Source organism: Artibeus jamaicensis, unplaced genomic scaffold, assembly GCF_021234435.1.
Source record: "Artibeus jamaicensis isolate MK-2021 breed Jamaican fruit bat unplaced genomic scaffold, CSHL_Jam_final scaffold_537, whole genome shotgun sequence".
In the NCBI taxonomy this organism is placed as follows: Eukaryota; Metazoa; Chordata; class Mammalia; order Chiroptera; family Phyllostomidae; genus Artibeus; species Artibeus jamaicensis.
This window is the reverse complement of record NW_026522047.1, coordinates 40,374,589-40,396,253: the sequence shown is the minus strand read 5'-3', so window position 1 is coordinate 40,396,253 and position 21,665 is coordinate 40,374,589. Positions and strand designations below refer to the sequence as shown.

The window sequence follows — 21,665 nt, the reverse complement described above, 5'->3', positions numbered from 1 at the left end:
TCTCCTTGGGAGATGCATGTGCTGAGAGAAGAGCCTGAAGGCTCATGAGATGAGATGTATACAGGGCACAGTGGACAGTAGCCACTCACTCTTACAAATATGCACATATTCAGAACATTCACACACTCATGCTTACCTGCACACAAGACACAGGCAGATACATGCTCAAACACACACACAAAGCTGGAGGTGTAGAAGACAGATGAAAGCTCTCTCACTCTATGACCTTCCCCTCCCACACCACAGTCTGGATTGGGCTGCTATCTCACCTGGGATGAAGGAAAGGGAGGCAGAGGGAAGCAGTAGGATAGCTCTGGCCTGGTGGTGGCAATTCCAAACAAGAAAGGCCCAGAAAATGCAGGAGGGCCCTGGTTGGATGCCCCTGTGTCTCTAGGTTAGGGCTGCCAGACAAATGGATGCCAATAGAGCCTGAATTTCAGATACACATGATACTCCTTTTTAGTAAAAGCCGGAACATCCTTATACTAAGAAGCTATTTGTTGTCTATGGGAAATACACATTTAAATGAACAGCCTGTACCTTACTTGCTAATCTGGTCACCCATCCCAAGTCCCTCAGGCCAGCTGGGCAGTGGCGAGGAGGTGAAGTCTCTTCCACTCCTACACCAAACTGGAAGACACCTGGCCCAGCACCTCAGGTGACAGTGAGAACCACAGTCAAGGCATCTTTGCTGTCTGAAGCCCTTTGCATGGGCCTGAAATGAATGGATGTGAAAACGGAAAAGAATTCCCACACCTGCGATCCATGTCAAATCTAGCCAGCACAAGTGGGTGGCGGCTCAAGAACCATGGTGAGCATGTAGCAGCCACACAGGATGGGGTTAAGGGGGAAGAGTACGTTACCTTCCTTCATATTTGCAAATCGCTCCTTCAGCTGGTGATCCACCTCAGGACCAAAGGCAAAGTTATTCACAAATATAACACTGCAAAATAATATTCCAGTTGAGTAAAATGGAAGTTCCACGTTCACAAATGTATAGAGTGCCAGTGCATATGACACCTACTGCCTCCACCGCCAGCTCCGTTGTAAGGCCTCCCAAGGCTCGGCCCGTACAACCTCCACCCAGCCCAGGGAATAAGCTCCACGGCCCATTAGTTTGTACTAATGTACAACAATTCAGAAATTTCTATGATGATCACATCACTGGCTTCTCTGGTAAAGCCAAGATGGACGTGTGCAGGCTGAGGTGGCCCTAGTCAACCTGCATGAAATGGCTGGTGGCTCCTGCTTGCTCCCTGACATTTCTGGGCTGGAATGCAGGCACCACGACTGCTACCTGGGAACAGGGACATGATACTCAGGAAAGAAGGTAGCATGACTGAGTCAGGCTGCATCTGAATGTGATCCCCAAGAGCCCTTGGGACCAGAAGCAAAGCTCTTCCAAGGGAGGGTGTAGCTCAGCCTCACTTTTTCTAATGTTTTCTGTCACCAGATGACCAGAGGCACCTTGGTCTGTAGACTCCTGCTGGGGTGGTTGAGGAGGTGCTGTCCGAAAAGGGAAGGTGGAGGTATTCCCCTGCCTGCTCCCTTACCTACCCCTGCCCACTTAAAGGAATTCTCTGAATGCCTAAACTCTAGAAACACCTGATTTCGCATGAAGACCCAAAGGTAAGACAGACAGTTTCCATACTCAAGAATCACATGGCTCTCTTCTCTGCTTCAAGTGAAAGATTAAAACTGTGCCATGGCAGAAACTAGGCCACGAAGAGAACTGCAGATGGGGGTCATCTCTTTTGACTATGACAGAAAATGGAGTGAGCTGACTGTCATCCCCACACTGGTTATAAAGTCAGGTGCAAGGTCAGGCACTGACAGCAAGGGTAGAGTGGCGGGAAGGACACTGTAGGTATACATAAAGGCCAGAGCTCTCTCCCTGCTTAATCACGCAGAGAGGAACAGAGAAGACAATGAGGGTTGGGATGGGGCACCCTGGGTGCCCATAGGCAGAGCAGGATGAGGGTAGGCCAGCTGAGCCATGCCGTGGCCCCACCTGGGGCTGAGATTGGGAAGGCTGAAGTGCCAGAGTCTCCAGGTGACCAAGGTAGTGAAGGGGCAGAACAGAAAGGTCCCTGGGGATGGCTGATTGGGAAAGGAGGCTCCAAAAACTCTTTCTCATCCTCTCGCATTCAGATCTGAAGAAGCCAGGAAGCTAACTGAAGCAGTGGTCACCCGACAACAAAAAGTGCTGCTGGCAGGGGACAACTTGATAGGAAGCAGAGTGCCTGGGGAACATGTGAGGGACATCCAGGGGACATGAGCAGAGCCTGGTTGTGGGCTTTGCCACACTCTCCAACCACCAGGGTCTGTTCATAGGAAGAAGAGGCCAAACTCCTGTGCTGAAGGGCAAAGCCCTCGGGAGTATCCCAGGCCAGGCAGATGATGGGCAGAAGAGGCTGGGGCTACAGTATGCTCTCAGATCCCCAGGACACCCAGAAGACAAGACACTGCAGCCTGGAGGCTGCTGGGCAGTGCTGGGTGAGTGTGGGGCTCTCCCCATGGAAGAGGTCCCTCACTGTATTCTGAGCCTACTCAGCTCACCGCAACAGCAGCATAGCCCCACATCCTGTTTGATGGAGATGTCCATGGAGTTGGCCTGACTCTCTCCAGCAGATGCGAAGAATCTGGCCACTGAGGAACAATGGGCTCAAGAGAAGAAAGAGGGACACTTCTATGAAGTAGCAATACTTAGTTCCTATATACCTTGAGAACTGCACAATGAGGGATAGGGGGCAACCTGCAGTCAGTGCGCCCAGAAGAACAGGGAGGGAAGGACAAGACAGATCAGACTGAGAGCCTGTAAGCTGCCCCAGCAAGGCCAGCTCACAGCTCCCCAGGAAGAGTGTTCCAGAGTGTGCAATGTGGCACTGCGGAGTCACCAATGTCCTGGCTACCTCCGGCTGATCCACAGAACCCTTGCACCCTGACCTTCCCTCCTACTGACCCAGAGAGGTACATCAAATCTGCAGCTATACCAGACACTGGGAGCAGAGCACAGTGATCCAGCCTTGCATACCTGAGCCCTGGGCTGAGTTCAGCATAAAGACAAAGGGAAAGTGACAAGAGGAAAAGACTGCAGACACAGCTTCAAGACATGGAGGTCACACGTCAAGCCCAAGCCCTTAGGTTGGCGAGCCTACTGGAGCCTGGGGAACTTTTGGATGGCCTCTCGCCCAAGGACTGTGCAGGCAGACATGCCAGCAAGCTTAGGATGTGTGTGGGTTTCTGGCTGGGGCAGGCTGCTCAAATCGGTACTACATTCACCCCACAGGGAGCATAGAGAAACAGCCTCCCCTCACCAAACTAGGCAGAAGGCACAAGGCACAATGTCCACATACAGACACAGAGAGAGCTGAGCTCAGGGCCGAGATCTGTGAGTGGTTTTCCTTCCCTGGCTGCAAAAGCAGAGAAGAGCCCTTCCTGATAGGCTGCAAGGGGCCAGCCATATGGGCCCTTAGACTAGTCACTGGCCACTTGCCCTGCTGAGAGTCCTGAGGGTAAACCTTGGCTGCCCAAACCGGAAGGGAAGGGAAGAGAAGGGAAGCTCCAACTGCCTCTGCCATCCAGCTCTGCCTTGGGAAAGGCAGCCAGGCCTGGCAGCCAGGCCTACCACATGGGGACTTGTAAAAGTGGGACCCTCCCTAGGGGTGCCCTGCCCAGCCAGGACCCATTGCTGTCCTCAAGGTGCCATTGAGTGGCAACTCCCCAAACCGCCATACCTCGTGTTGGCGATCCGCTCTCTCCACTCCTCCGAGAGAAAATCGCCTCTTTCCAGCTGAAAGGAAGAAAACAGGAACAAGTGCTCATCACAGGTCTTGCTTGGCCCCTGAGCCAGCTCCCTACCTGGCGAGGAACAGATGAAATGAGCACAAAGTCATTAAAGTGGGAAGGACGCGAGGTAAGACTGAGGCGTGGCTGCTGGCAGCTCTGCAGGGAGGAGAGGACAGTTGGGGATAAGTCAAGACCACATGTCTCAGTGTGGGTCACCATGAGTCACCAGAGTGGTTACCTAGACTAGTGCTGCAGTGCCCACCCCAGGGGGCCAAGGCACAGAGCAATGAAGACACTTAGAGAATATGTCTGAGAGTCATGATGTCATGTCCACTCAGGGACAGCAGGGGGAGCCCCCGACACACAGTCTGCAGAACTGGGGAAGGTCATTACCCCACCAGCTGGGCTGTTCTGGACAGAGGGTCGGTTGGCAAGGGCTATAAAAAACCTGTTTCAGGCCCTCAGGTGAGTGCCTGGAACACACACCACTGACCATGAAAGAGGTCTGCATGCTGAGTCCACATGGGCTGGGCTTCCTTCTGTGACACAGGACGCACCTGTACTGTGGCTCTCTGGTCTGCTTTACTTGAGAACAGTGCCATCTGCACCTTCAAAACTTCTCAGCACTATTTTTATTAGCAGGCTGATGTTATTCTGCCTCGAGAACAAAGTCTATCCGAGAGGACACAGTTCTTAATAACTGAACTGTCAAGAGCTTCGACATTTATCAAACCAAGAAAACTGATTTTATAATCCTTCTTCAATAAGAATAGCACCACCACTCCCTGGTGTCTATTCAAGACAAATGAAAACAGTCCACATAAAAACCTGTACATGGATGTCCAAAACAGCAAAATTCATAGCAGCCCAAGGGTAGGACAACCCTCATGCCCATCCACGTACTGGGATATCACTGAGCCATGAAAAAAAGTGAAGCACCAACACTAGCTACAGTGTGGATGAACCTTGAAAACATGATGCTCAGTGAGAGAAGCCAGACCCAAAATGCCAAAGAGTATGTGATTCCATTTATGTGAAATGTCCAGAACAGGCACATCCACAGAGACAGAAAGTGGATTAGTGGTCACCTGGGGTGGGGGGTGACTACTGACAGGTACCCACACCCCTCCAAAGTGCCGTTAGGTGACCAGAAACCTCCCTTCCTCAAGAAGACAGCAGGAGCCCAATGGGCGCTGCATTTCTCTAAGGAGAGGACAGAGGAAGACCCTGAGCAGTGTCCTATGGGTGCTGCCACCACAATGCAGTGAGACTACGTGCCTGGGGCAGGAGCAGCTGAGAATCTTACACCCTCCAGGGCACAGTGGAAAAACACCTAGGGCGTCTTGTGACGTGATGTGACATGACATGATGTGATGTGGTAACAGAACATGGGGAAGTGGCTTGTTCTAAACCATTCAGGTGCTACAAGAGGGCCCACCTACATCCTGGTTGTATCCCATCTCTGAATCCTCTCCCAACCTGAAGAACCTTTTGAATCTGCCATTGCTCCCTAAGAACAGCCCAGTGAGGACATGGGGAAATGACTCACTCGAATCCGAAGTCCTTGCTGGTCCTTGCGAGACAAAGCTCCCAGAGCACACTTAACATCTTCTGTCCTGTCTCTGTGTAAATCACATCTGTGAGGATGGCTATCTTAATCCTGGGGTCTTCCCAGTAAATTCCTGCATCTATGGGTGGTCCTGAGGGACCTGACACAGATGACTTTAGGCTGCTCCTGATGGGACCTCTATCTCCTGGCGGCCCCCCTACCTAAGCCACACCGTTTCAAGCCACAGCACCAATGTTCATTTTGGCCTCCTGTTCAAGGCAAGAAAACAGCCATAGCCTAGCCTCTGTCTGCCGGGCCCCACTGTTCTTGGGCTGTGACCACCCGAGGATGACTGGCTGAGTGGGCTCTATATCACTGGGGCCAACGTGCCAGAGTTGACTTTGACCAGAAAGATGTGAACAGTCTCCGCCTAAGTCCCTGTGACTAGCTCCAATATCACTGAAATCTCCTATTTCTCTCATCTGTGGAGAAATGCCTGAGGGGAAAGAGAGATAGGAGGGGCCCCAGCACACACAACATGCACACTGTCCTTTCCACAGGGAAACCAGATTTGCTCGTGGTCCAGGTCAGCTGGCAGGTCCATGATCAGACTCAGGCAGGGCAATTGTACCCGTCCCACCCATCTCTGCCTCACCACAGACACCACCCACCCTGAGCAGAATTCACATGCTCTCAAAGTCCAGAAAAAAAGAGCATGGTCTGCATAAGGCATCCATTCCAACAGGGAGACCAAAGCAGGCCCCACCCAAAGCCAGGTGAGCAAAAGTCACTGATAGGAAGGCCCTAGATTTTGTCATTCTGCCAACCTGCCCAGGAGTAGTCACAGATCTACAGATAATACCAGCTCAACTATCCGACTCCCAAGGACTCAACTCAGAGCAGGACCAGAGTAAAGGTGCGCTGACGTCTCCAGAATACATGCAGCTCCAGCTGGCTTTCCTAAAGAGAAAGCAGCCATCATTCCAGTGCCCGGCAGCTCTGCACCACCTGGGTCTGCCTATCAGCAGCACTAGGCCGTCCTAATGTGGACGAGCCAAAAGGGAGCAGCTCTTACCCAGATGGAGGCCCCAAGACACTTCCTGAAGAGGCACCTATCCCCAAGGGCATAGGCAGGTCCACAGCTACTGGGCACTTTTCCCACGCAGCACTTCCATGAGGCCACAGCTGCCCAAGGTGCCACACAATGGATGAGTGAAACCTGTGTGCCAGGCTCATCACTGTGAGCCAAGAGCACATAGTCAGGCTGTGAGCAGACAACTGAGGTGCTGTGGGAGCTCCAACATCAGCCTGGGCAGAGAGCTGGATGAAGCATCTCCCAGGAAGAAGGGGTGCCCTGAGGTATGACACATAAGCAGACAGAAGCCAAGTAGAAGGAAAGGATAAGCTCCAATGGAAGAAGGGACGTGAGAAGGAAGAAAGGGCCTGGCCACCTGGGAACTGGTAGGCTGCAGGACAGGGAGAGGGAGGGGCAAGGCCAGGGCCAAGGGCTGGCCTTGCTTGGCTGGGTGGTATGGCTGAGAATGGAGAGGGAAAAAGAGGAGGTGTCGGGCCATGGGGGATCCTTGGCCCAGAGAAGCAGGCTTTGGGACTTAGAAAAGCACACTGGGCTATTTTTAGGCTCCTGTTGGCTTTGTTTCCTCTCCAGTTCTTAAGTAACAGGAGGCAGGACTGCACTTGCCAACACAGCGCCTGGTCAAACCCACAGAAAGCTGCTGGGAGGTCTCTCAAGACCCAGGATATGTGTTCCTGCCAAATCCAGGCGTTCAGCAATCAGGCAGCCTCACTACACCCTCTTGGCGCAGGACTGAGCCCAACAAGACGAGCTCTGAATGTAGGCAACAGTACACCAGAAGCACAGATGGTTCTGCAGCCTGTGGTCAGCTTGTTCCAGACCCTGCCAAGGCTGGTACTAAGTGTCCTTTTAGCCAAATTCTGCTCCTGCCACATCGCAGGGGCCACATGGGGCTAATGAACCCCTAAGCCATACAAGGCCCATAGAATGATACAGTTTACACTCAAGGAGCCTCTCCTGTGTGCCTGATGACACAGCACAATGTGCAGACATGTCAATGACCCCCAAACATCCACAGAGCTGGGCACTGCAACTTGATGATGACAAGAGGAAGAAGAAGGAAGGAGAAATGATGTGCCCAGGGCACCAGGCCTCCACCCCCAGCCTCCTCCAACCTATGCTCCCCACAGAGTGCTGAAGGCCACAGGTGGATCAAATAAGGCTGTTCTGAGAACTGGAATAAAAATTCTTCCACTGTGTGTTTAGAACTGTTGGGCTCACTCGCCAGAACCAGGAAGTATTTTCTCAACTTAAAAAGCTGTGTTGCTTTAAGGAAGTCATTAAGTCTTAGGAAATGGTTAGCTACCTGGAATTCTTAGGTAGTAGATATAGCAACCAGATGGGAAGAAGTTCCCAACCTGGGAACAGAAAGCAGCTGGACTTACTGCCCAGTCACCCTGAAGGACAAATGCCAGAGAATTTTAGATGTGGGAAGGACAGGAGAGATCAAAGGATACAACTCTTCACCTTTCACTGTGCAGAGAGAATTCTAAAAAGACACTCCACCATGAAAAAGGGAAGGAGAGCTGAGCACATGCCCCGGCTGTGCAAATCCTAGTCCAGAAAAAGCAGAATAGCAGTGGAGGGAGCACTTCCAAACTTACTGTACAAAGCCAGCATAACCCAACACCAAAACCAAAGACAGTACAAGAAACAGAAATCACTGACTAGGACACAGATGCAAAAATCCTCAACAAGACAGAACAACCCAAAAATCCAACAACGTGTGAAAAAATGCACCATGAACCAGTGGCATTTACCCTGGGTGCAGACGGTCAGCTCAACAAACCTCCAGCATGTCAACAGGCCACAAAGAGAAAAGCCATTTGGTTATATCAGCAAGTGTAGAAAATCCAACACCCTCTCACGATAATGATTCTCATCAAAGTAAGAATAAAGGGGAACTCTGTCAACTTGAGAAAGAACATCCACAAGATACCTACAGTGAGCATTACTCCATGGCAAGAAACTTGAAGCTTTCCTACTAAAATCAGGAGCCAGGCAGGATGTCCCCTTACCTCTGCTTCTCAACACTATGCTGAAGTCCCAGCCAGTGCAATGGGACAAGAGAAGTAAATGCAAGGTGTGCATGTCAGGAAGGAAGGAACAGAACTGTTTGCTGATGACAAAATCATCTATGCAGAAAACCTGAGAAAAATTAACAAAAAAGCTTGAACTAATACACAAGTATAGTAAGGTTATAATATAAAGGTATTATTAATATATAATATCCAAAGGTCAGTTGCTTTCCTATAAACCAGCAGTGAACATGTAGAATTTGAAACTAAAGTGACAATATCATTTATTATCAGCATCGCAAAAGGGAGAAATACTTAGGTATACATCTAAAAAATATGTATAAGACCTATAGGAGGAAAACTACAAAACTGATGAAAGGAGACAAAGAACTAAATGAATGGAGAGAGAGTCAATGTTCATGGATGGGAAGAATCAATATTGTTAAGATGTCAGTTCTTCCCAACTTGACCTACAGATTCAATGCAACTGCAATCGGAATCCCAGCAAGTTATTATGTGAATATGGACATACTGATTCTAATGTTTGTACAGAGGCCAAAGGTCCAGAATAAGCAACACAGTATCAAAGGAGAAGAACAAAGTTGGAGGACTGACATTACCAACTTCAAAACTTAGTCTAAAGCTGCAGTAATCCAGACAGCATGTACCAATGACAGAACAGACACACACCAATGGGACAGAACAGGGAGCCCAGAAACAGACCCTCACAAACACAGCTGGCTGACCTTCGACAAAGGAGCAAAGATAGTTTCTGCCAAGGAATGGTGCTGGAACAACTTGGCCTCCACATACAAAGAAATTAATCAAGACACAGACCTTACTTACATCCTTCACAAAAATTAACATAAATAGATCATAGACTTATATGTAAAACACTATGAAACTCACATAAGATGTTGTGAGAGTAAACCTGAGTGACTTAGGTTTGGCGAGGACTCTTACATACACCAAAAGCATGATCCGTGAAAGAAACTGTTATATTGTTTCTAAGAAACAGGAAACTTCCTCTTTCCCCCTCTCGTGCATCCCCAACGATCCCCACACAACTATGTGATTTATTCTATTTCCCTAACGTGATTGGGAACATCAAATCCAGTTCAAGAGTCAATAGCCCATGGGCCATCCTGCTCTAGGCTGGTGACAATGGGGATGGATGAGACTAAAGAGTCCTGAGAGCTCTTAGGGAGAGAACAGCCACAGGACCAATCAGTGGAACCTAAGTGGTTTTGGCATCAGCAACTGGGTATGTGAGAGATAATGAACTAAGATGGAAAGAGAAGGACTTATTAAAGATCTGGTTTTGGACCTACGCCAAATAAATGGAGGCTCCAGCAGAAGACACCCTAGTAGTAAGGTGAACAGGGAGGCTTGAACGAGGAAACTCATGTCAAGCTGTGAACACAGACACCCTGGGCAGGAGCAGTGAGACCAGAGGATCCAGGCCAGAGCCCAAGAAACCTTGATGTTGAAAGGCAGGGCTCAGTGATGCAGACTGAGGTGCAGCCCAAAGAGCCATGGAGAGTGCTGCCCATAAACCCAGCCTTGCCAAGAAAAGGGGCTTGGAGGCTGGGTCACATGCTGCCAGGAAGGCAGCAAGAGAAAGACACCACTCAGTCGGCCAGTGGATGGGGGTAGAGGACATTTCTGCCACACCCTATTGCCCATCTCGCACAGCTCCACCACACACACACACACACACACACACACACACAGCATGACACAGGAGGCGCTCCCTCAGAAGGAGCGCCACGTGCTCCTTGAGAGCTCCTCAGGTGCCTAGGGACATGCAGAGGACAGGCAATTACCTCTGTGCAGTCGAGGGCTGAGAAAGACAGATACTGCAATGTGCCACTTCTTCTCTGAGAGCATGAAGTGAGAGCTAGAAATGCTCCCCCAAAATGGACCCTGAGGAAGGACGGCAAGCACAGCCAAGAAATGGTGGGAAAGAGATAAGAGAACACAGGGAGAACTTCTGGGTAATGCCAGCTGCCCCATCTGAAGGGCTCCCTAGCTCCGAGGGAGCTAAGCGGGCCTTCTTCCAGTGATACTACATGCCTGGCTCAGGCCAGGCCTGTGCAAGAATGGATGAGTAGGGGCAGCCCCAGTGGGGATAAGCTGGATCCCATGGGAAGAGACAAACGGCGGGTCCAGCAGGAGAAGGAAACACACGGGACTCATTAGCCACAGGGGCATGGAGCGATGGCACTCACTGTGTATTCTGCATGCTTTTTTCCATACCATTTCATCCACTTCCTGAACTCTCGGTCCATGGTCTGCAAGAAAATCAGAGTCCATCGGAAAACCAGGATAGTCAGCGAGGCAGGAGGCCCCCTCCACACACTCAGGCAGGCAACCTGTAGCTCTGCAAGAGGCCTGTCCACCCTTGGTCCCCCTCCTCCTCTGACACATCAAGCTGAGACTGCCAGTCTGCACCTTCTCCACCCAGATAACCCATGAGCAGCAGCCCCAGGAGGAGTCTAGGAGTCCCATGGATAGTAGACTGAGGGGTCTGTGGCAGGTCCTGGCCTCCAGGGAACCTGAGGTCACCAGAGTCCAAACCACAAATGCTTCTGGGAGACAAGATGATGTTTGGACCCATCCACTGCCCGGACAGTGTCACCAGCTGACCCCACACTATGGGACACGGAGACTGTAGCATCCAGAGGAACTGAAACACACTGATAGGGCCCAAACTCACGTTGGAGACCAAGAGGGCCCCCAGGGTCCCTGCCCGGATGCCCCTCCCTTCCCATGTCTCAGCACACACCTCCCCCACCCATGGGTGGAGGAAAAGAGACACGAACATGAGTCCCCAGAACAGCTCACCTCCGCGTACTTGGCTGGGATGTCAGCTTTCTCGACTCCGTAGTGATGTTTGCAGTTGGTGGCTGCTGCGACCTGCAGCACAACCTGGCCCACTCCTTCAGAGAGGGGAGAGGGTGCCGTCACAGATGCAGCACCATGATGGGGAGGGGGCAGGGTGTGAGAGGCCAGATGGGCGGTAGCCACAAGGGTAATAAGCAGGGCCCCCAGACTCCCTATGGAGGCACAAGCTCTGCCTGCGGTGCTAAGGAGGCACAAGCTCTGCCTGCGGTGCTAAGGAGACTCAATGACCCAGACTGAGCTGAGCTCCCAGTAGGGAACGGCTGTTGCACTTTGGTTCCTGCAATGGAATCGTTCTTGGTCTATAGACAGATGTGGCATGAACTCTCCCAACAGAGACAAGAGCCCCGTAAGACCAATGCCTCAGTGAGGCACATCCACCTTGCATCCAGACCACATTGCCACCACAGTGCAGCAGGGCTCACCAGACCTGACATCACCTTGTCAACACCATCGATGTTTGTCATCAACTGGGTTTAAAGAGAGACTGGAGGAGCAGGAGAGCCCCCACAGAATGCAAATGGGGTCTCCAAACCACTGTCACTGGTGGCATTGCTGTGCAGCCTGACAAGCAAGTCAAGCAGCTGATACACTGGCTGCCCAAGTATAGGCAGGGGCAGGGCCTACCAGTAAACAGCACCATGAGCCTTAGCCAGCAACCTGTCCTCCCACAAGAGGCCAGCTTTGCATTTCAAATAATGTGTTAGGAGCCCCTCAATTTTCCATTTTGAATAGAATGTATTCAAATAATAAAAATAGGCATACTGTTTTGAAACAGGGGTAAATGAAAGCCCACAGGTAGAGGTCATGAGGGACCCTAGTTCAGTGGAGGTGGTAAGAGCCATACACAAGAAGGCAGGTGGTTTCCAAAAATCATCAGCTTTTCCATATGAGATGACTTAAACAGCCTTCTAGATAACTGGTCTTTGAGACACATGCATGCAAATTAAAACGTGAATTGTATGCTTGAAAAGGGCTTAAACTAAGGATGACACTACCACATAAGTTACCTTGTCCCAGACTGCCAAGGACATGTGTGCCTATTTGAGACAGGACTTTCAAGTCTCTGAGTGCAACTTGTGTAGAAACAAGGTCACATTGGCACAGCAAAGACATGTCAGAGGAAGGCTGTACATGGGGTTCCTAGTAGAGCAGCCTGATGTTTGACACAGTCATAAATCAGCCGTGACCCTGATCAGGACAACCTACCCATGAATCAACAGCCTAATATTTATTCATTCTATAAAACTCATCTGTGCATACCCACCAGGCCCCCATGCTAAGATAGGCCCTTTTCCCAGGAGCCTCCACTGGTACTAAGGATGTTCCATAACAAAGAAGTAAGAGGCTGGCCCTGACTGGTGTTTTTCAATGGGTTGGGTGTTGTCCTGCAGACCAAGAGGTTGCCAGTTCAATTCCCAGTTGGGGCACAAGCCTGGGTTGTGGGTCATGTCCCCAGTACGGGGCTTCTGAGAGGCAACTGACTGATGTTTCCCTTGCACATCAATGTTTCTCTCCCTCTCTTTCCCTCTTTCTAAAAACATGTAGGGGGCTGTTGGGACTGAAGAGTGCTGGAACCACCCCAGGCCTTGAGAGGCAGGAGAAAAGGGGCTTGACTGGAGCCTGTTGGAGCCATTTCCTCCATCTCTGAGGCAGCCAGAGGCCCTACAGGAAGGTCAGCTGGGGCAGTGGGTCTGAGGGAACACCTGTCCCCTTCAGCAACCCCATACTCTGGACTTTTCATGAAGTACAGGAACTTGGAGAGCATGGCCCTGGGGCCGCCTGCCCCACACTCACCACTTCCCAGGTCCACAAACAGGTCATCCTCTGTCATCTTGATTTCGTCAATCATCTGCGCGACCAGGTCGAAGGAGGTCTCCCCATACACCTCTGGGGAGAAGGGCTCGTAGTTGTTGAGCTTCTCAGGGTCCGTTACTGAGTGGTTGTACACCTGCTGCAGGATGTGCCGCAGGAGCCCGTTGGATGGCCGAGTGTTCAGCTTCATAGGCTGTGTGGTTCCCTTCCACTACGGACATCAAAGAAAGTGTCAGAACACATTACACGGGACAATCCACCCTACAACTTTTGCACTTCACCAGGTTACTGCTCTTTATTGAAAAAAGTGTATGCGAATGTGTGTACACATGAACGTGTTTGTGTATGAGCCTGTGCATATACAAGAGTATGTGTACAGGTGTGCACGTGTGTATGTACATGCCAGTAGCTGAATACTGGCGAGCAGCAAGGCCCACAGTGTGCAAAATGCTCACTGCCCGAGCCCTGGTACTGCTGTGCCACCTCATCAGACGACAGGGCTGTCAGCCTGTCAACTTCGGAACCCTGGCCTCAGAATGTCCATCTTTCTAAAAATCCACCTGGGAAAAGAAATGGGCCCCAAACTGCAGAGAACTGGCACCCCTTGGTCTCAGCCTTGGCCTCCCCAACCTAGGATCAGGTAACGTGAAGGGCAATGGGGTCAAGAACCACAGTTGGGGCCTAGATGAGGAGAAAGGCCTGAGGGGAGCACAAGGCTACCTACCAACTGGTGGATGCTGTCGATGGCCCGGTTGTACTTGTCACAGAGCCTCTGCATGCTTTCAAAGCTGAAAAAGGCAAAAGGAAGGTGCTGGTCACTGCCAAGCTCAGAACAGGCTACCAGGGGGGGATGGCATGTGGACAGGTGATGCAGGGTCAGGCAGAGCCTGGCTCCTACACAGAGCTCACAGGAGTACCCCACCATGGGCAACCAGGCTGGGCCGAGTGTTTCAGGCTGAGGCAGTCAAGGTTAAGAGGCTGTATCCTGTGCTCACAGGTGAAACTGGACATCAAGTGTGCTCACCAGGCCTTAGGTCAGAAAAGGGGTTCACAAAGCCAAAGCCATTCCTATAGCCCCACAGGGAGGGAAACCCAGACCAGACCCTTAATCCTCACCCAGTCAGGCAGGCTCCCAGGGTCTTTCCTTCCCTGGCTGGGCTTCACGGGTTTCCCACCCTCAGCCCTGACTCAGATGGGCCCTGAGAGCATCCACTGGATCTGCTGAACCACGCCCAACACCCCTCTCTCTGAAAAAAAATGGCAGCACCTCCCCCCTTTACACTAGCAGCACTTCCATTTACTAAAACTTTTTAAAAGTTTCCGACACTTTCAAAGATATAAGCAGCATGTGTTAGATACCTAATGAGAGTTTGGGGAGTTTTTAAATGAAAATAAATTCTCCCAAACAGTCAATTTTACTTCGGGTGTTAATTTGCAATGGAATCCCCTAACCCAGAGGTTCTCACCTGGGGTAGTCATGCCCCCAGGAAACAATGGGCAATGTCTGGGGACATCTGTGGTTGTAACAGGTCTGGGGGGTGCTCCTGGCATTGAGTAGGTGGAAGCCAAGAATGCTGCTCAGCACCCCACAGTGCCCAGGATGGCCCCACAGAGTGACCCAGCCCTGATGTCCACAGTGCTATACAGAAGGGAGGCTCTCTCTATGTCTGGGATGCTTGGTGACATCAGCCGAGTAATGAGCCCCTCCGCAGGAAGGACACAGTGCCACCGCTTCCTACACGCATCTTTGATACCCACCCATCCCTCATCCTCAGCCCTAGATTTACTGGATTCTACCATGTATAATGCTCTCCCGTGTATAATGTGCACCCACGTTTTTGGCCCAAGCTTCCTGAAAAAAAATCTTTCATTTAAATTTTTTCTTTTGTGGTTTTTTTTTCTGTTTTAATTTTTAATTCAATTATTTATTTATTTGTATTTAGAAACAAAACTGATTATCGTGTTCTAGGGTATTATTTTGCATATGGATATCGTTATTGCTTTCTAGAGTTATACTTTCTTAACAATAAGCACAAATAAAATAACTGAAAACACTTATAAAGATATGGAATTAGTACTACCTACATATAATGTGCATTCTTACTTTTCCTTAAAAATTTTGGGCAGAAAAGTGCACATTATACACAGCAAAGTATGGTACTGAGTTTAAGGGGCATTTTCCCTCCCAATAGGTAATAGATTCAACAAAGACTAGAGCCCACAGAACAGGTGTCCAACTTCCTTGGATGGCAGCTGCCATTGAAAAAGCCAGAGAAGTCAAGGGCAGGACAGAGCAGCAACCACAAAAACCTGGAGAGTTCTCATAAAGAGCAGTGACAATGACTAGAAACATCAGAAAGGGCTGATCTGATGAGTCAGTAACCCAGGAGAGATGAGCTCCAGCACATTGCAGAGGACTAGCTGCACACACAGGGCGGGGGAGATGACGAGGAGTATGAAGGGGGCAGTAGGCTCATACAGGACAGAGGCCCTCCAAGCCCTCTGGCCCCAAGACTTCCTTGCAGACGGGAGGATGACTCAGCAGCAGGTCCAGGGCTCTGGCTCCCACTTTGAGGCCACAGAGAGAAGACACGCCGTTATTAACTACTCTGCACTTCAGTTCCTGTGCTCCAACTTTCATATCACCCCTTCAGTCCAACTGCAGTGACCACTCATATAGCCTCCGACCACCCCGGGGAGACATTCTCCTGCAGGAATGTGCCGACAGCCCTGATTGTGTGGCTCAGTGGATTGAGCACTGGCCTGCAAACCAAAAAGCTGCCAGTTCCATTTCCAGTCAGGGCATGTGCCTGGGTTACAGGCCAGGTCCCCAGCTGGGGGCATGTGAGAGGCAACTGATTTATATTTCTCTCTCACACATTGATGTTTCTCTCCTACCTCCCTTCCTCTCTCTCTAAAATTAAATAAATAAAATTTTAAAAAAAAGGAATGAGCGGATGCAAGAGCTCAGAGCCCCTGGGTTATCTCTGCACCCTGGCCCCAGACAGGAACCCACCCTGCCAGACAGAGCTCAGTCCCATGGGATGGCCCTGCCATTCCTTGCTTAGAAAAAAAGTCATGCTGTTCTCCTGACCCCAAGGTCACACTGGTCCCTCGAGGGACACCTTCAGACTGGCCCAACTGCCTTCTACCAGACTCCAACATCCTTCCAGTGCTCTCTAAGCAGACTGGACATGAAGAGAAGAACATCAAATACACACCACAAGTGTCTTGTAGCAAAAGCATCTCTAAAACCTTTGCTGCCATAGGCCCCGCACACAGCAGTCAACCTCTCTGTAAAGGTGTTCTTTACCGACTATGCGATTGACATGCAAGGGCCAGAGCCCCTACAAACCCTCACCCCAGGGTCAAAGAGGACTTTGTCACAGGGTCCTCAGCTTGGTGCCCTGAGTGAGGAGAGTGCAATACCCTTCTTTTTATAATACTAGGTAATAATTATGAGATTGGGAGGAGGGTAAGAGGTGAGAAAACAGAATCCGGGACTGACAGAGGTGGGAAATGCTGACCCGTGGACCAAGAATGCCTCCAAACACAAAAGTGAGACTAAGTCAGGAATGCCTGGGTGCTGAGTCTTCTATGGAGGCTCCCAGTCTCCTCCGGGCCACGTTTTGTGTTTTTTTTTTTTTAATATTTTTTAAAATTTTATTTAGTTATTTTTCAAGTACAGTTTTTTGTCTATTTCTCCCATCCCAGCCTCCCACGCCCTGTGCTCCCCACCTCCCTCCCATTTCCACCCCTCTTAGTTCTCGTCCCTGTGTCCTTCCCATTTGTTCCTCCTGGGCCATGTTCTTCATCAAGAGTGAGATACCTAAGCCCAGAGAGAGCACTGCCCTTTGGTGGTGCCAATTTCGAGCCTGCCAAGATCTGAAACAGCCACGAGCCTGGAATGTCATCTTTCTTTCTCAAAGGAAAACAAAAAAATTCCAAGCGGGCATTCCAGAGCTGGCCTCACCCTTCTCCACCCACAGGACTCTCCTCTGAGATCAGGATGTGCCTGCAGGAAACTGCTAGATGAGGCCAAAAAGTCGGGCACACAGTTACTGAGTTGGATGGGGGCTACTCAGGGCCCAGAGCCCCACAGGCCAGTTCAGCAGGGGCCCTCGGTAGGAAGGCTGGCTGCTGGAGTCACCTGCTATACAAACAGTGACTCCTAACTGAGGGTTGACTTCACATAGCCCAAGTCCTGTTGCCATAATATGGCACTCTCAATTCTGTCCTCAATGTGAGAGCCTCTGCCAATATGATAAAATTTCCTACCAAAATAGCTCCACAGAGACTACAGCCAGCTCTGAAAGGAAATTTCAGATCAGCTTGCACCATCGAAGAAGAACTAATTATAGGCTGTGTCCCCACCACGTGCTCAGCCAGCAGAGAAGCAGCTCCCACAGAAGTCCGCTTACCTTTTGGTGTCATAGTCAATTAGGACATAATTCTCCATAGCAAGCTTGAGGTCTGGGATTTCCTCACAGACCCATCTGAAATCCAAAAGCCGAAACAACAATGAAGATGATTATTAAGGCTTGACATTTCATTCTCGACTTTCTTAATACTGTTTACTCCCAACTATAAAAAGAAAACATCCTCATTACTCAACTCAACAGTGTGAAAGAAAAGGGAGGCACTGCTTCAAAATAAATGCTGTCAAGTTTACAGTGAGGTTGTAAATTATGCAAATTTTATGTAGCTTCAAGTTCAAGCAATGTTTGCTGGGGTGCTATGAGAATTTACATGTTACATGGTGGGGTGCTATGTGGATTTACATGTTACATGTTACAGAATGGAGGAAACCAATCAGCTCAAACCAGACAGCTTGAAAAGCAATGCATTAACTAGAAATGAAAGAGAACTATTACTGAAGAATTAACTATCCCATGACGACGGGGCTTCTCTACAGACACACTGCCAGAAAAAAGGGGGTGAGGGGGAAACCTACAGATTAAGAGAGAAAAATATATCAGCCAATCCCAAGGCATAAATAATAACCCTTATTGAATCCTAACACAAATCTTTAAAAACATTATAAAAGCAGAGTCATCAGTACAGCCTACACAGAGAATAAAAGGAAAATCAGGTACATGACAAAAAATGGCACACCAATAAATTCAACAATTTAGATGAACAAATTCCTTGAAAGACAAATTACCAAAACTGTGAACAAACACAATAATCCTTCAAAAATATTAGTCAAGTGAATTCAGTAACACGCCTTGATGAAGTAGGGTTTATCCCAGGAGCAAAGAAACACTAAAATCAATCACTGCAATTCATCTCATTAATAGAATAAAGGAGAAAAAATAGTACAGCCATCCCAACAGATGCAGAAAGAGCACATGACAAAACTGAATCCCTACTCGTGATGAAAGTCTCAGGAAACTAGAAATGGGGAAAGCCGTCTTCAACCCAATAAAGGGCATGGGGTAAAGTGTGAGGCTGGTGTCTCTGGGCAAGAAGCCCACCCTCGGTGCCACCTTGCCTGCTGGCTTCATTCTGGGCTCTGCTAGGGACGGGAGTAGAGTAGGGGCACAAGGAGAGCAGAGAAGAAAGAAGGAACAGCTCTCTGTCCCTGGGTCCCTCTGTCATCTAGTAAGACTTCCTCACCCAGCATGAAGCATTACTTCCACCAGCTGCTGAACCCAGCTACTAGATTTCTTCATCATGACCCCTACTCCAGTCCCCCAAAACACACACACAGGCCACACTCTCACCTCAGAGGTCTGGGTACCCTCTCTTTGAGACCCATTACAAGCTCACAGTCACCAGGGCCAGCTGGGCTGTTCACGTGTCACCTCCCAAGTGACCCCATACCTGAGGGTCCCTAAGTCACTGTCTCTGGGCTGCACTAGCGCACTCTCCTCCCTTGCACACAGAGCAAGTCCCTTTTCTCCCAGTAAGCACCTCCTGTTGAAGAATCCTTTGGTCAGCAGCACACGTGGTTTTGGGGTAGGAAACCATGAGCCCTGCAGTGACCACCAAACTAAGTGCAACACTCAGACTCCCAGAGAGTGGGGACAGGTGAGGATGCCTGTGAGCCCCACTTCCCTGCAACGCTGTACTAGACAGACAGAGGTCCGGGCAAGTGCCACATGGCAAGGGAAACAAACGGACAGTCTTTACTGGAAACAAAGACACAAAAGTGTCTTTATTCACAGACACATGATTCAGTATGTAGTCTAGCCTATGGAACTTACAAAGAAGCTTCTAGAATTCTAAACATGAATTCAGCTAGGGTGCTGGACATAAGGTCAACACGCAAAAATGAGCCATATTTATATATAGCAGTGTCAAAGAATTTTAAAAGACCTTTAAATGTACTTAAAATAGCATTAAAACATAAATACGGATTTTATCGAAAGATTTGCAGGAACACTATTGAAAACTATAAACACTGCTGAGGAAAGTTAAAGACAACATAAACAAACAATGTCCATGGATGGGATCCAAGGCTCAAAATTGTTAACCCACCTCCTCAAACTAAACTCCACCTCAAAGTAATACCTATAAAAGACCAGCAGGCTTTTTTGGAGAAAGCTATAAGTGATTAAGTTTAATGTCTGATTCTAAAATTGACATACAAAGGCAGAGAATCTGGAACAGCCAAAATAATCTTTAAAAATAACAGCACTCGCTACAGTGAGACTCACACCACCTTCTTCTGGGACTCACTACAAATGTGCCGTAACCAGGAGTGCGTGGGACCGGCTGGAGATAAACAAACAGCACTGACGCTAAAAGCAGGATCCAGAGAGACAAACGCATAACACGATTTTGACAAAGGCACCAAGGCAACTTGATGGGGAAAAGAGAATTTTTTCAACAAATGAGGCTGGAACCACTGAGTACCAGATGAAAAAAAGGATGAATCTTCACCCCCGTAATCATAAACCCCATTTGACATAAACCAAAATTAATTCACAACTGATTTTAAGCCTGAACGTAAAAGCTAAAACCACAGAGCTTCTTGAAGAAAATGAAAGGCAGTATCTTTGCGACTCAGGAGGCAAAGATTTCCTGGATGCGACCCAGACAACTAACCATCAAAGAATGAACTTAGTTAAAAGCTCCCACTCAACGAGGTGCCATTAAAACCGCAGTCAACTGCACTACACACCATGCAGCAACCAGGCACTCACTGCCAGAATATGTCAAGAATTCTTACAACTTAAGTCAGGGGGAGACAAACAGCTCACTCTTAAGAAACAACAAAACCTGTTCTACAAGGGAAGAGAGAAGAGCTCCCTGAAGAAGTGGCTGATTCTAAGGGTGCAATGTGGGAAACTCAGAACGACTCTGGAGGATCCTGTGGTTCCAGAAAGTGAGGCTGCACTCAGAATGTACTGGGGCAAGTTGGAGGGGCATGGGACAAACTGGAAGAGCCCCTGGAGGGTGGCCAAAGTTGAAAACAACCCAAATGCATCCATCAGATAATGGATGGGTGAATAAGATGAAGGAACTGTGGTCCCTCCTACAATGGCACACTCCTTAGTAATAAAAAGGAAAACCTACTATACATGCAATGGAGAACCTCAAAACTGTGTGCTCAGTCTACGCTGTATGATTCCATGTAGGTAAAATTTTAGAAAATGAAAAGTAACCCACAGTGCCAAGAAGTGGATCAGGGTTGCCAGGGACAGGTGTGAAGCAGGAGATGGGTTGCAGGGGACACGATGAAATGTGCAGGACAGAGATGTCTGCTGCTGTGACTGTTCTGCACGGACATGTGTACAGCCACGCCATGTAGACCGCACACTTCACGTGTGCATAGTCTCTGTACCTCAGCTGTGTCTCAGCTACATTTCTAAAAGTAGTGATATGGGAAAGAGTAGCCTTGACTAGTGTGTATGTTGGAAATTCTCCACTGTAAAAAGCAAAGAGAGACAGAATAAATTGAGGCAAGCACAGTGAATGAACAGAACTCATCTGTGGGGACGAAGAGGGAAGAAGCTGTTCTGAGACCCAGGACATGAGGCTCAGGACTGGAGGTCAGTAGCCACTGCCAGCCTGGGAGAGGACCAGGCCAACTGGAGATTCCAAACAAAAGGCTGGCTCGATAGCTTCCAACTGGCCTGACACTTCACACTGCAGGATGAGGAGGCACCCTACTTAGCAGAGAAAAGCCCAATGGAGAGGCCCTCAGGGAGTGGATGAGAAGCAGGCTGCATGCTCAGAGCCTCCCTCTCTCAACCATAACACTCCTACCTCCTAACCAGCAGCCTCTTTAAAAATAAATAAATAAAATTAAGCAACCAGTAACATCAACTGAGTGGTTCATGGATTATACCAGGAAAAAAGTAGATCCCAAATCTCAACAATGGCACCTGGTCAGGCCCACCGCACTAGATTCACATAAATCATTTCACTCAGTTCTCAAAACGACCTGGCAAGGTGGCTCTACTCAGCCCCAAGAGCAAATCAAATCAGCTGGGGAAGCTGCAGGGCCTATTAGGTCACCAGCTCCTGGGCAGCAGCATGAGGACGC

At 49.3% G+C, this 21,665-nt stretch overlaps 1 protein-coding gene across 8 annotated transcripts in view; it reads right to left on the bottom strand.

Annotated features, from left to right (window-relative positions):
- Nucleotides 1–21,665, bottom strand: part of DOT1L (DOT1 like histone lysine methyltransferase) — a 61,508-nt gene that overhangs the window by 24,761 nt on the left and 15,082 nt on the right. For 4 of the 8 annotated variants that reach the window (XM_037137810.2, XM_053658679.1, XM_037137819.2 and 1 more), the window contains exons 3-9: nucleotides 17,590–17,664; nucleotides 13,893–13,956; nucleotides 13,151–13,379; nucleotides 11,297–11,391; nucleotides 10,681–10,743; nucleotides 3,738–3,793; nucleotides 864–943 (exon numbers count right to left, since the gene is read on the bottom strand). In XM_037137810.2, coding sequence (XP_036993705.2) covers nucleotides 864–943; nucleotides 3,738–3,793; nucleotides 10,681–10,743; nucleotides 11,297–11,391; nucleotides 13,151–13,379; nucleotides 13,893–13,956; nucleotides 17,590–17,664 — 662 coding nt within the window. Of the gene's footprint in view, nucleotides 1–863; nucleotides 944–3,737; nucleotides 3,794–10,680; nucleotides 10,744–11,296; nucleotides 11,392–13,150; nucleotides 13,380–13,892; nucleotides 13,957–17,589; nucleotides 17,665–21,665 lie in introns of those variants that run through there. The other 4 variants (XM_053658678.1, XM_053658681.1, XM_053658680.1 and 1 more) reach the window with 4 other exon arrangements.